General features: G+C 37.3%; 1 protein-coding gene and 2 pseudogenes across 1 annotated transcript in view; all 3 read left to right on the top strand.

Moving 5' to 3' along the window:
- Nucleotides 1-10,721: 10,721 nt before the first annotated feature.
- LOC6050543 (V-type proton ATPase 116 kDa subunit a1) overlaps nucleotides 10,722-14,952 on the top strand; it is a 19,630-nt gene continuing 15,399 nt past the window's right edge. The window contains exons 1-4 of the mRNA XM_001867096.2: nucleotides 10,722-11,002; nucleotides 11,065-11,358; nucleotides 11,421-11,630; nucleotides 11,758-11,840. Coding sequence (XP_001867131.2) covers nucleotides 10,886-11,002; nucleotides 11,065-11,358; nucleotides 11,421-11,630; nucleotides 11,758-11,840 — 704 coding nt within the window. The 5' untranslated portion in view covers nucleotides 10,722-10,885. The remainder of the gene's footprint in view (nucleotides 11,003-11,064; nucleotides 11,359-11,420; nucleotides 11,631-11,757; nucleotides 11,841-14,952) is intronic.
- Nucleotides 13,433-13,581, top strand: LOC119768178 (annotated as a pseudogene).
- Nucleotides 13,974-14,952, top strand: part of LOC119768223 — a 3,300-nt pseudogene continuing 2,321 nt past the window's right edge.

Here is a 14,952-nt window from a genome sequence, read left to right as displayed (position 1 = left end):
AAAACAAAAACAAAAACAAAAACAAAAACAAAAACAAAAACAAAAACAAAAACAAAAACAAAAACAAAAACAAAAACAAAACAAAAACAAAAACAAAAACAAAAACAAAAACAAAAACAAAACAAAAACAAAAACAAAAACAAAAACAAAAACAAAAACAAAAACAAAAACAAAAACAAAAACAAAAACAAAAACAAAAACAAAAACAAAAACAAAAACAAAAACAAAAACAAAAACAAAAACAAAAACAAAAACAAAAACAAAAACAAAAACAAAACAAAAACAAAAACAAAAACAAAAACAAAAACAAAAACAAAAACAAAAACAAAAACAAAAACAAAAACAAAAACAAAACAAAACAAAAACAAAAACAAAAACAAAAACAAAACAAAAACAAAACAAAAACAAAAACAAAAACAAAAACAAAAACAAAAACAAAAACAAAAACAAAAACAAAACAAAAACAAAAACAAAAACAAAAACAAAAACAAAAACAAAAACAAAAACAAAACAAAAACAAAAACAAAAACAAAAACAAAAACAAAAACAAAAACAAAAACAAAACAAAACAAAACAAAAACAAAAACAAAAACAAAAACAAAAACAAAAACAAAAACAAAAACAAAACAAAAACAAAAACAAAAACAAAAACAAAAACAAAAACAAAAACAAAAACAAAAACAAAACAAAAACAAAAACAAAAACAAAAACAAAACAAAAACAAAACAAAAACAAAAACAAAACAAAAACAAAAACAAAAACAAAACAAAAACAAAAACAAAAACAAAACAAAACAAAAACAAAACAAAACAAAACAAAAACAAACAAAAACAAAAACAAAAACAAAACAAAAACAAAAACAAAAACAAAAACAAAAACAAAAACAAAACAAAAACAAAAACAAAAACAAAACAAAAACAAAAACAAAAACAAAAACAAAACAAAACAAAAACAAAAACAAAAACAAAAACAAAACAAAAACAAAAACAAAAACAAAAACAAAAACAAAAACAAAAACAAAAACAAAAACAAAAACAAAACAAAAACAAAACAAAAACAAAAACAAACAAAAACAAAAACAAAAACAAAAACAAAAACAAAAACAAAAACAAAAACAAAAACAAAAACAAAAACAAAACAAAAACAAAAACAAAAACAAAAACAAAAACAAAAACAAAAACAAAAACAAAAACAAAAACAAAAACAAAAACAAAAACAAAAACAAAAACAAAAACAAAAACAAAAACAAAAACAAAAACAAAAACAAAAACAAAAACAAAAACAAAAACAAAAACAAAAACAAAAACAACACGTGCACTGTTACAAACACACACTACATGGATCAATTACTGGCCCATAAAGCCGTGAGCTTTATGGGCCAGTAATTGATCCGTTTTCAAATGATGGAGGTTGGACACCACTGACTTTTTTTTACAGAATATATGGAATTGAAATTCCGTTTTTACAGAAAGTATGGAATTGAACTTCCGTTAGAAAATAACTATTTAAATTTTTGCTTCAAAAAGTTTCATGAGTTTTGAGTTAATAGATATTATAAGTCAAATTGAAATTATTTGAGCAAGAATCTGATTTTACAGCTATATTTTTAATTTACAAAAAAAATAATTTTCATATTATTGTTAATAAATACTAGTTGTACATTTCTGTTTTCACAAATAAAATTATAATTCAAAATGTTACCTAATGCACTTTGAGTGGCACGAGCAATCCATTCCAGAGTCGGCGAACCAAATTAAACTGGCAGCATAAATTGCGCTGGGGTGCAATCTTAATCCCAGTTCTATTTTAATAATTGTTTTTCAGTCAGGCCCCTCGGGGGGAAGCGGGCAAACCATTTCATATGCATGTGTTGTGGGTGGCAAGGGTGTAGTTTGGTGGCCATTGCAATCCATAACTAATGGCATTAATATGAGGGAACTCTGGCTGGCTGGGACTCACTAATTGAGAAGAGATCAGCCGTGCTGCTGCTGCTCCATGGCTGTGTGTTTATGAGTCCCCGGCTTAGGTCAGGAAGGATGATTCACAGGACGTGAAAGCACCGCCATGACCCCGCCACCGACCGGTGTGTTTCATAATAATTAATTCATTCGGATAACAGTTATGCGTGCGAGTATGCGGTATCAAATTGCTCTCGCCAAGGATGTTTCATGCTGCCACATCGCAAACCACAGCGTTGACCGGTGCAAGTTATTGGATTTGAGACCAAAGTTTATCGAATAGCTTGGCTTGCAACGGTTGATAAAGTTCGGTTGCGTAATTTTCATTGCGTTATGAAGAGCTGCACATAAATATGAAATGGAAATGACATGGTTTTGCTTTAAAACAAATTTGTGAAGTTTACTTTGCTTTTTGCTTTTTACTTTTTGCTTTTTGCTTTTGGCTTTTTGCTTTTTGCTTTTGGCTTTTTGCTTTTTGCTTTTGGCTTTTTGCTTTTTGCTTTGGCTTTTGCTTTTGCTTTTGCTTTTGCTTTTGCTTTTGCTTTTGCTTTTGCTTTTGCTTTTTTGCTTTTTGCTTTTGCTTTTTGCTTTTGCTTTTGTTTTTGCTTTTGCTTTTTGCTTTTGCTTTTGCTTTTGTTTTTGCTTTTGCTTTTGCTTTTGCTTTTGCTTTTTTTGCTTTTGCTTTTGCTTTTGCTTTTTGCTTTTTGCTTTTGCTTTTGCTTTTTTTTTGCTTTTTGCTTTTGCTTTGCTTTTGCTTTTTGCTTTTGCTTTTGCTTTGCTTTTGTTTTTGCTTTTTGCTTTTGCTTTTTGCTTTTTTTTGCTTTTGCTTTTGTTTTTTTTTTGCTTTTGCTTTTCTTTTGCTTTTGCTTTGCTTTTGCTTTTGTTTTTGTTTTTTTTTTTGTTTTTTTTTTGCTTTTGCTTTTGCTTTGTTTTTTTTGCTTGCTTTTGCTTTTGCTTTTGCTTTTGCTTTTGCTTTTTTTTGCTTTTTGCTTTTTGCTTTTTGCTTTTGCTTTTGCTTTTGCTTTGCTTTTGTTTTTGCTTTTGCTTTTGCTTTTGCTTTTTTTTTTTTTGCTTTTTGCTTTTGCTTTTGCTTTTTGCTTTTGCTTTTGCTTTTTGCTTTTGCTTTTGCTTTGCTTTTGCTTTTGCTTTTGCTTTTGCTTTTTGCTTTTTTGCTTTTTGCTTTTGCTTTTGCTTTTTGCTTTTGCTTTTGCTTTTTGCTTTTGCTTTGCTTTTGCTTTTGCTTTTGCTTTTGTTTTTTTTGCTTTTTGCTTTTTGCTTTGCTTTTGCTTTTGCTTTTTGCTTTTGCTTTTGCTTTTGCTTTTGCTTTTGCTTTTGCTTTTGCTTTTGCTTTTTGCTTTTGCTTTTGCTTTTTTGCTTTTGCTTTTTGCTTTTGCTTTTGCTTTTGCTTTTTGCTTTTGCTTTTGCTTTTTGCTTTTGCTTTTGCTTTTGCTTTTGCTTTTGCTTTTGCTGCTTTTGCTGCTTTTGCTTTTGCTTTTTTTTTGCTTTTGCTTTTGCTTTTGCTTTTTTGCTTTTGCTTTTGCTTTTGACTTTTTGCTTTTTGCTTTTTGCTTTTTGCTTTTTGCTTTTTGCTTTTTGCTTTTTGCTTTTTGCTTTTTGCTTTTTGCTTTTTGCTTTTTGCTTTTTGCTTTTGATAATTAGTAACAGTAGAGTAAGGCAAATACTTTTCATATTTCTTCAGCACTTAATCAAGCAAAGAAATCTTCATGTTATTGTTTGTATAATTATTAACTTCCTTCCGATCAATAAACTTATCATCATCTCTACAAAGTTTCCCACAACCCAACACGGCACTGCACCATCGAATCACAATTGAATCCCGGTAAATATTCTTTTTTTTCCCGGCTGCATGTTTCTCGCATTCTCGAAAGCTAATTTATTTATGCATCGTAGCATTGCTGTGACATAATCCGCCAGAGCCACTACCCCGCTTTGCTATGCTATATGTGGGTTGGGGAGGCTTAAGTGAGACATACTGACACACTGACTGCGCTGCTGCTCATTATGAGTACTCTGGGTTCTGTGATGAAATCCGACTGTGTTGCACCCCCCGCATCAATCCACCCACCCCCACTAATAACAGCAAATCACGTCCAGTTAAGAGCTAGCCATGCATACAGCCTCGATTCGAGTGCCATGTCCGGATATGTGTGTGAGTCATTATAATTGTATTAAATCATTAAAATTTATCATTTTCGAAAGGCCTTAATTATCACTGCATTTAAATTTCAATTTTCGACATTCGTCCGGCAATGAAGCTCTTCAAATGAGATGAGTTGAGACTGAGACTTGCTTTAAGCCTTAATTTTGCTTTTTTCTTTTTATTTTATTTCCCATTTGTATCAATGAGACTACAACCCCTTGTTTAGATAACTCAAAGACTACCTAATGTTGGCTACAACATTGACGCACAACCTCAAAACAATTCTTTCTGATAAGCTGATAACAATTAGAGCATTAAACTCACTTTTTATACGCGTATTTCTGATAAATACCGATTAAACCGATTACATCCAAATAAGCTTCTATCAGCTTCAAACCCCCCTTTGATAAGCCCCTATCGACTCGTTTCGATTTCGAATAGTGGCTCAAATGATTAGGGGGGTACTGAAAACTCGAGTAAATCGACATTATCGATGTTTGTTTATTCGCCCCAACATTCCGAAGAAGGGGGGGTTATTACAAATCCAGAACATCATGACAGCGGGCGTCACGACCAACGCAACGTGTGTTGAGCAACTGTACTGAAGCTTCGTTTTCTTTCTTTCCATCGCTTCTTCAACGAGCACAGCAGATAAGATGCATCACGAGACCCTTTGGCTGTGCTGTTCTTTACCTGGGCACAGATACTTTAAGACAATTGTTGGATGATGGCGGACACGGGCGGGCGGCAGGGTGTAGGGTGAACACTCCCACACCTGCCTCGAGCCAATCTGCTATCTTTGGAGTTTGATGATGGTGCAGTGGCGCCAGGTTGTTGATTTTTTTTTATTTGTGAGGTTTTCTATGCATTGAATAATAAACTTAAAACTTTCAAATAGTTGTGTTTTATATTTGCACCTTTCTAAATAAGGTAGTAGTTTTTTTTTGTCATGCCGATTCATAAATTTGAGTTCAATTTTGTTACATCCATGGTTGCAACCTGAAATACTTAACTTTGATCAGGCCTTCAAAATCGGCTCGAAAGTCGGGGCAAAATATTTTTTTTTTAAAAAAACATCAAAACTTCAATGGAAACACTGCAATTCGCTGAAATCAATTTAAAATGCATTCCTCTGTGTTTTTTCAGAATCATGTTTGGCTTGTATGGGTTTATTAAAAAAATCTTTAGAATTTTTGGTAAATTTTAGATGTACAATTTAATTTTATTTTCGTTGAATCATATTTTATTTAAATTAATGATTGCAAATCAACTGTACGGAGTATATTATACATTTATAATGTACTTTTCAATGTATTTTTCTATTTTTATTACAGCAATTCCATTTAAAAAGAACCTTGGTTCCAGCTTCCAGGTCAAATCAGGAATTTTTCTGGTACTTTTGTACCCGACCCTCTGCGATTTCAATGAAATTTGTTAGACATGTTATCCTAGGCCTATATAAGCCATTTTTGTGTATATGGAGCCAGTTGCACCCAAAAATGACATTTGAGAAGCGCGTTAGGGTTTTAAATATGTTTGAATTTTGTAAATTAAATATTGCTGTATCTCTAAGCCGTTACATCGTATCAGAAACTGGTCAAAGAGAAACTTGTAGGAAGTTAGAAGAGCTTTTTGAAAAAAAAAAACACTGAAAGAAAAATACAAGCCAATTCTGAGAAATTTTTTAATTTTTGAGTTTAAATGTTAAATTTTAAGGTGATGTCACGATTGTTTTTCGTTCAATTTTTTTGTGAGAAAGGCTAGATGGTATGTCTCTCATAAAAAAATACAAAAATAATTTACTGAAACTGTATTTTTTTAAAGTGGTCTAAACGTCAAAACCTTCAAAAATCAATAGTAGGATTCGATTCTCCAGACAATGTTACATAAAAGTCTCCATATTGAACATTGTTTTATGTCCAATCCTTGTGAAGATTCAGCAGTTTTTAAAAATAAAAATGTCGAAAAAATAGGTTTTTTAGTGGTTTTTGGCAATTTCTATATGACAGACATGATTTTTCAGTCTCGTAAATATTTTTACCGGAAAGCTCGTCCAATTTCCCATCAGTTTGCAGATATAAGCATAATTACATTGCTCATAACTGAAAATAGAATATTTTATTCAGTGTGGTATAAACCTGGATAGTAAATAAGCTTACGTAAATATTTAAGAGCGAGTTTTTCACCAATGTGTAACAGGTCGTATCGAGGTGCTCCGATTTGGATGAAACTTTCAGCGTTTGTTTGTCTATACATGAGATGAACTCATGCCAAATATGAGCCCTTTACGACAAAGGGACGTGGGGTAAAACGGGCTTTGAAGTTTGAGGTCGAAAAAACATAAAAAATCTCAAAACTGCTCTCATTTGCGTAAAACTTCATCAATTCCAACTCTCTTAGATGCATTCGAAAGGTCTTTTAAAGCACTTCAAAATGTACTATAAACATCCAGGATTGGTTTGACTTTTTCTCTTAGCTTTTGCAAATTACTGTCAAAAATGGATTTTGTTAAAACCTTAATATCTTTTTGCAACAGCCTCCAACACCCATACTCCCATAGGTCAAAAGATAGGTAATTGCATGCACTATAAGCCTACGGTATTAACTTTTTGGCCAATCGCAGTTTTTCTCATAATTTTTATATTTTTCTATAACAAACATTTTACAACGTTAGTTTTTGTCCTGTAGGCCGTCATAGCGGCACTTTTTGGTCTCAATTTTGTCATATTCGGAATACTCGGACAATTTCACGTAAGTTAGAAGTATTGGAGTTGTATTTGATTGGAAAAAATGCCATTCAGAATGAATTAAAATATTTTTAAACATTTTGTCGGATTAGGGGTAAACAGATATTCGCCTACTTGATACAGCATTTGACGTATTGATCATAGGGTAAATAAGATCTATTTCTTTTTTCAAAAATGTTTTATTTAATTAATTTTTAAATCAAATTTACAACTCCAATACTTCTAACTTACGTGAAATTGTCCGAGGATTCCGAATATGACAAAATTGAGACCAAAAAGTGCCGTCTTCTTGGCCTACCGGGCAAAAAATAACGTTGTAAAATGTTTGTTCTAGAAAATTTTAAAAACTATGAGAAAAACTGCGATTGGCCAAAAAGTTAATACCATAGGCTTATAGTCCACGAAATTACCTATCTTTTGACCTATGGGAGTATGGGTGTTGGAGGCTGTTGCAAAAAGATATTAAGGTTTTAACAAAATCCATTTTTAACAGTAATTTGCAAAAGCTATGAGAAAAAGTCAAACCAATCCTGGATGTCTATAGCACATTTTGAAGTGCTTCAAAAGACCTTTCGATTGCATCTAAGAGAGTTGGAACTGATGAAGTTTTACGGAAATGCGAGCAATTTTAAGATTTTTTATGTTTTTTCGAACTCAAACTTCAAAGCCCGTTTTACCCCACTTCCCTTTGTCGTAAAGGGCTCATATTTGGCATGAGTTCATCTCATGTATAGACAAACAAACGCTGAAAGTTTCATCCAAATCGGAGCAACTCGATACGACCTCTAGAACAAACCGAGCAATATTTACAAATACTGCCTCTTAAACGAGTCAAATTGAAAAGCTGTCAAAGACAAACTTATGGAAAATTGGACGAGCTTTCCGTTAAAAATATTTTCGAGACTGAAAAATCAGGTCCGTCATATATAAATTGTCAAAAACCATCAAAAACCTATTTTATCAACATTTTTATTTTTGAAACCGCTGTAACTTCGCAAGGATTGTACTAAGGAGAATGATCAATATGAAGACTTTTATGTAAGATTGTCTGGAGAATCGACTCTTGTGTTCGGTTTTTGAAAATGTTGATGCTTAAAACACTTTTGAACAAAACAGTTTCAGTAAATGATTTTTGTTTTTTTAGGTGAGTTGCTCCATCCTGCATTTTTCGTGAGTCTTTTTGTAGCAGCTCAGGCTATTTTCATAAAAAATTTGAACGAAAAAAAAAATCGTGGGCTCACCTTGATGGTAAAACTTAAAAATCAAAAAATCTCATAAAAGTGGAGTGTTTTTTTCTTTTAGTGTATTTTTTTCGGAAAGCCCGTCAAATTTCCTACAAGTTTGTCTTAGACCACTTTTTGGTACGATGCTACGGCTTCGAGATATAGCAATATGTAAATTACGAAATACAAAAATATTTAAAACACCTACGCCCTTCTCAAATGTCATAATCGAGTACAATTGGCTCCATATACACAAAATGGCTTAGGATAACATGTCTACAAAGTTTCATTGAAATCGGAGAGGGTCGAGAAAAAAGTATCTAAAAATTTCCTGTTTCGGGCTGGAATTGCTCTATTTTTTAAATTAAAAAAGATCAAACTCTTTGAAGCAATCGGGTCGTATACTGTCGCTGAAACAACGCTTAAAGTTTTAAATATTTTGGTTTAACCAGTGGAAAGATATAGTAAATTATGTAAACAACACAGTATAAAATTGTGAAAATTTTGAAGATGTAATTTTGGAAGGTTGAATATTAAATCGTGTATATTGTAATTTTACCTCAATTTAGACTGAAAAAGTGACATTACACCAGAAAAGTGGAAACATTACACATTTTCAGAGGCAACATTATATTTTTTTTTCTGACATAAATGATGTACCCCTTCCTAGATGTTATATTACCATGATTTTTTATACTGTAAAAAATATGAAAAGCACGTTTCACAAGTGCTCCTGAGAGTGAAAAATTTACGACGTATTACAAGTGTGCACAGAATTCCCACACAAACTTATAATAAGCTTAAATCAATAGTTTAACCGACTTAATTCCACAGGAAAAAAATCATCTTAATTTTACATCTGGGAAGAGGTACATCTTTTATGTCAGAAAAAAAGTGTGATTTTACCACTTTTCTGTTGTAGTGAACATCAAATTCGAAGTACAGACTCGTTCTCGCTCGAATGACCGACAAGTCAAGTAGAAGCTTCAAACACTGTTTCAAATGGCATAGTTTTTCAAGTTTGTATTGAGGCTCTAGTGAGCTCTGATAGTAAATATTATGTTGCCTAATTCACTGAATAGTGGTTATAATTCTGCTACTAAAATGAAAAGGCAAAATCAAATTGACACATTGGGCCCGGAATCTGTTTGAGTTGTTGTTAAAAGATCAATCACAATTAAATTCGTGGAAAATATTACGATCCTTGTACAAACTTGTCAATTTGATAGCCTAGTAGCGTTAAGGTATTTTTTTTTATGAAATGACAATTAATGATACATTGCATCACGTAATTATGATTCCCTTAATAAATTGTAGTGATGGATGAGCAAAAACAATCAAGGTGTTTCGGGATTGATCAGTTTCATTAGGTTCAAAGTCATTCCTTGTAAGAAGGGAAATTAAGCAGATCATCAATTGATTGACATTTGATATAGCATTCAACAAACTTAATTAAGTTTTGGGAAAATGTTGTAAACTGTCAAATAAAATTTCCAGCAAAACAGTAGTTATGAAATAATTAGCATAAAAGATAAAAATTACAAGGTTTACCGAGTAAAACCAGCTTGAAAAAACTTCTCAGTATTGTTAGTTTTTTTGGGATGAAACATTTCGACGCTGTCGTGCTATCATGTCGCACCCGCCATTTCGACGTTCCGAGAAAAACGCGTTTTAATGTTTGATCTTGAATAAACAAAAACGAAAGCACGCAATGTAAACAATAACAAACACGTTTTGTTTAGCTGACCATTCTGTGCATTGCCCCGAAGTTTGGTTGTATTTGGTTGCCGGAGTCCCGAGATATAATTACAAATGTTTACGGTAGTCTAACTTGTACGTGCGTCAATCGCGTTCTGACCTGAAATCACTTTGGCCATTTGTCGCACTTACATCAATTTTCAAGGAGTGACAAGATAGCACGACAAGATTGAAACTTCTTTCATATGAAAAGTGACAAAAATTTTCGGAGCTTTTTTGGTTTTCGCTGAATATCTCAGGATTGAAATCGAATTTTGGGGATCTGTGAAGGTCAAAAGGTAAGGCATTGTGAGCTGCACAAAATGGCGTTCTTAACTCAATTTGGCCCAAAATGCACGTACGACAAGTTAGCACGACGGCGACGATTTGCCGTTTCGTTATTCAAGAATAGCAGGAAAAGTTAGTAGTTTCACAACGGAATTACTCCAAAAAGTTAGGGAATTTCGTGGAATATAAGCCTACGGTCTCGTTCCACCCGTGTGGATCAATCGGATCGCGCGCTGGACTCACAATCCAGAGGTTGTGGTTCGAATCCTGCGGCGGGCGCTCTAAAATTCTGAATGTTAATATGGGTAACCGGCGCCATCACTTCGTGCCATACTCGCAGTTTTTCTTATAGTTTTACGATTCTCATTACAAACTTTTAATACCGAATTTTATTCAATTAAATCTGATCACTTCAACTCCCCACACAGCATCGCCACCAATGCACTGCAGTCACCTTCGTTATCTCCAGCGGCAGCAGCGGCCGTGTGATACCTTCAACGAATGTCTCCGCGCGATAAGCTCAATTTATCATTTCCCCCAAGTGCCCCGTTTGGAAATACAAAGATGAAGGTGATAAAACACATCACCTGAACGACGAACGACTACGATTGTCGACAATAACGAGCTGCCCGTAATTGCCTCACGAGGTGCCCGACCGTTCAGTTCGCCTCGGAGTCCCGGCCAGGCAGGTCCAAATAACTGGTAGAATAATTTCTTAGAAGGCACTTGAAGTTCTTGGAAGAAAGGGAACAATAGTTTCGGGTGTCAACCATGGGTGCCATGTTCAGGAGTGAGCAGATGGACCTGGTCCAGCTGCTCATCCAACCGGAAGCGGCTTACTCGTCACTGGCGGAACTTGGAGAGCTCGGAATCGCTCAGTTTCGTGATGTGAGGATGGACAAGAACTTTAAAATGTATAGAACTTTGATGACCTTTGGGTTCTCTTGCAGCTCAACGCCGACGTGAACGTGTTCCAGCGCAAGTACACCAGCGAGATCCGACGATGCGAGGAAATGGCCCGCAAGGTCGCCGTGATCCGCCGCGAGTTGACCAAGGATGAGGTCACGACGCCGGACTTGTCGGACAACATCCCGCGGACGCCCAACTCGCGCGAAATCATCGACCTTGAGGCAGCTCTCGAGAAGACCGAGAACGAGATCATGGAGCTGTCCGAGAACAGTCACGCCCTGCTGCAGAACTTCATGGAGCTGACCGAGCTGAAGAACGTCCTGGAGAATACCCAGGTGAGTCAGGTGACCAACAATAACTCGAAAAATCAAACTCCAACTTCTCTAAATCTCAACAGGGCTTCTTCAGTGACAAGTCCGCTGTCCAGAACCTGGAAGCGACCGGTGGCGAGCCCGGTGCCAGCGACAACAAGCCACTGGGCTTTGTGGCCGGAGTAATCCCACGTGAGCGCATCATCGGCTTCGAGCGAATGCTGTGGCGCGTGTCACGTGGTAACGTCTTCCTACGTCAGGCGCCCATCGATAAGCCGCTGACGGATCCGCGCACGGTAAGTGAGGGGGAGTGAGAGAGAGAGATAACACACGTGACCGAGTCACTTTAATCGGGACATCACGAGGTTATGCAAGGAAGACAAAATTAATTGTGATTATAATTACCTAATTGCTTCTCCGCAGGGTGATGAAATCTACAAGATCGTGTTTGTTGCCTTCTTCCAAGGGGAGCAACTGAAGAGTCGTGTCAAGAAGATTTGCAGCGGGTAAGCATTTGGGAGATAATGATTTCGTAAACGGGTCACGTGGGAGATTGTTTACTTCAGATATCATGTGAGCATATTTCACAAGGTTGAGAAAAATTAAATTAATGGTCATCAGAACAGAATGTTTGGTTCTGGGGTGTACAAGTAAATTAAGGCCGGAAATAACATTTTCGCTCGTTGGCTTGCATTAATACCAAAACTAACATTTCTTCGGATTTCTTTCGACGTTCCATAAGGAATGAGTGGAGCTACAATGTTCTTTCATTAGATTTGCCCAAATTTAAGAATGTACCCAAAATCCAGGACCGTCTCATTATTCCCCTCTGTTTTCAGCCCGCGGGTATCATTGAGACACTTTGATTTTTCTTAAATCAACTTTTAAACAGCTATGGAAATCTTCCTAAAGTATGAAAGTTATTTTTGAGACATTTATCGAGTTTTAACTTTATTTAACCAAATGCATGAAGGTATTTGGTATACACAAGGGTGGCTCACTTCGAATGCATTTTAATGCATTTTACACATTCGATGGGAATTCAGTGGACATTCGGTGTACATTCTTTCCCATGCATTTTATTTTACAAATTGCACCTAATTTACATTTAATGCACGTAAAATGCTTATTCGATGCACATTTATTCCTAATTGGGATACGCCGGGAACGTCATGCGCGGTTCTGCGGAACGGTGCGCACTTGGAGATGCATGCATGTATCTACCACCGAGAGCGCGCACCCAGCCAGCCGCTTTGACTTCCCTTCTGGGACGGTACATTGAGGTGAGTCGAGTGTACTCCGACTCGTGTGTCGATATGAGGGCTGTCGTGTGCGCGCACAGAGGTGTCGTCGTTAAGCCAAATTCGCTTAAGGGATGTTAAGCCAAGTTGGCTTAAGAAGCAAAGTTGGCTTGGCTTGGACATGTGAATTTTGCCCTTCTGGGACGGTACATTGAGGTGAGTCGAGTGTACTCCGACTCGTGTGTCGATATGAGGGCTGTCGTGTGCGCGCACAGAGGTGTCGTCGTTAAGCCAAATTCGCTTAAGGGATGTTAAGCCAAGTTGGCTTAAGAAGCAAAGTTGGCTTGGCTTGGACATGTGAATTTTGCCCTTCTGGGACGGTACATTGAGGTGAGTCGAGTGTACTCCGACTCGTGTGTCGATGTGAGGGCTGTCGTGTGCGCGCACAGAGGTGTATTTTTTTTGTCGTTCATGAGCGTATATGAAAATTACACCATCGAACCGGGAACGTCATACGCGGTTCTGCGGAGCGGTGCGCACTCGGAGATGCATGTACGTATCTACCACCGAGAGCGTGCACACAGCCAGCCGTTTTGACTACCCGGCTGGGACGGTACATTGAGGTAGTATGGATGGCTCTCGGAGTAAACTACCAAAAGGCTGGCTAGTCAATATCGCGGCACCGAGTGAGCGCGTGATAGGTTCATTTTATAACGCGCTACGCTACCACGGTACGCGTGGTCCGTGCAAACACGCACGGTAGGTCTGGTCATCCTGTACAGAACTCTTGCAGTACTGTGCAACCATCAAAACAGTGTTTCATTTTTGAATACATGCGAATGCATAACAAACCATCAAACCCTAGGCAGGGGATCACTCGGCTCGTGGATCGATGAAGACCGCATTTAAATGCGAGTCATAATGTGAACTACAGGACACATGAACATTGACAAGTTGAACGCATAATACACATCGTACAACGCGATGTACACAATTTTGAGTGCTTGTATTTATACATCTAACTGTGTTGTACTCTCGTAGGTATCGATCGAGGGTTGCAGTCATAAAAATGTAACAAATGACTAAGAAAGGTTGCAGTCGTGATAATATTACAATGACTAGAGCGTATCTAGAATGATTATAAGGGTTATAAACAAGCTTGGAAAGACTGCACAGATTCCGAGCAATGAGGCTTTCACGACTGCTGGGGCGGTGCACTGAGGTAGACCGGGTGGCTCCCGGGTCTAAAATCGATACAGTATACGAGAGTACGCACGCAGCATGGTGTTTTGCTACCTTATGTGGTGGCAAAACATTTAAGATCCTCGGTTCGAGTGCGACGACCACATCGGTGCGCGCGTACAAACTTGACTCGAGGACACACTGTGTCTAAAACCGTGGCCTCAAATATTGTGTGACTACCCCCTAACATTTATGAAGGGGAGGAAAAGAAACTAACAAGGATTCCCCGAGTAGCTGCGAGCGAAAGGGATGAGCTCAGCACGTAGGGGTGATGCACTTGTGTGTCTACCCGGTTCCGTGTACTGGAAAATTTGTCATCTGCCATGCCCAGCGTAAGGTCCAAGTTCAACTAGAATGTGGCTTTTACTCCCATAGAGGGTGATAGGCCCGTAGGACGGCGCTGATGGTGGAAAATTTTTCCATGGAGTCGTGTTGCTTGATAGTGCAGCACAAAGTGGGAGGTAAACTCCTTCTAAAGCTAAATATCACCACGAGACCGATAGCGAACAAGTACCGTGAGGGAAAGTTGAAAAGCACTCTGAATAGAGAGTCAAAAGTACGTGAAACTGCCTAGGGTCAAGCCCGTTGAACTCGATTATCCAAAGCGGAGATATGCCAATGTGGCTGGCCTTCACTGGTCTGCTGCAGGGTATTTATCTTCTGCTTTACGAGGACGTTGCGATCCATTACGAAACCGCTAGTCAAGAAAACGACTACAGGTCCGGCAATTGCCCCTTGGCATCTGGTTGTTAGTCCCACAGTAGCGACGCTCAGGTCGAAAGACGAACATCGTAACCTGGCACTTACCGTTGCGTGGTGTGCAGCCGGACGCGTGATGGATTTCCACGCAGACCGTCACTCCCAGTGACGGCTGAGGCAACGATAATATCGAGGTACCTTCGGGACCCGTCTTGAAACACGGACCAAGAAGTCTATCTTGCGCGCGAGCCAATGGTACTCAGTTGAAACACCAAAGGCGCAAAAAACATAACTTGAAACTGTGCGGGATTACGGATGAGACTCTCTGCTCGTCCCTCCATCCCCGGTTGTTATACCAGGCACTCGATGCCATAACTACCGCGAGTGCGTTGGATGTGACCCGAAAGATGGTGAACTATGCCTAATCTGTTTGATG

Source organism: Culex quinquefasciatus, chromosome 2 (assembly GCF_015732765.1).
Source record: "Culex quinquefasciatus strain JHB chromosome 2, VPISU_Cqui_1.0_pri_paternal, whole genome shotgun sequence".
In the NCBI taxonomy this organism is placed as follows: domain Eukaryota; kingdom Metazoa; phylum Arthropoda; class Insecta; order Diptera; family Culicidae; genus Culex; species Culex quinquefasciatus.
This window is presented reverse-complemented; position numbering and strand designations above follow the sequence as displayed.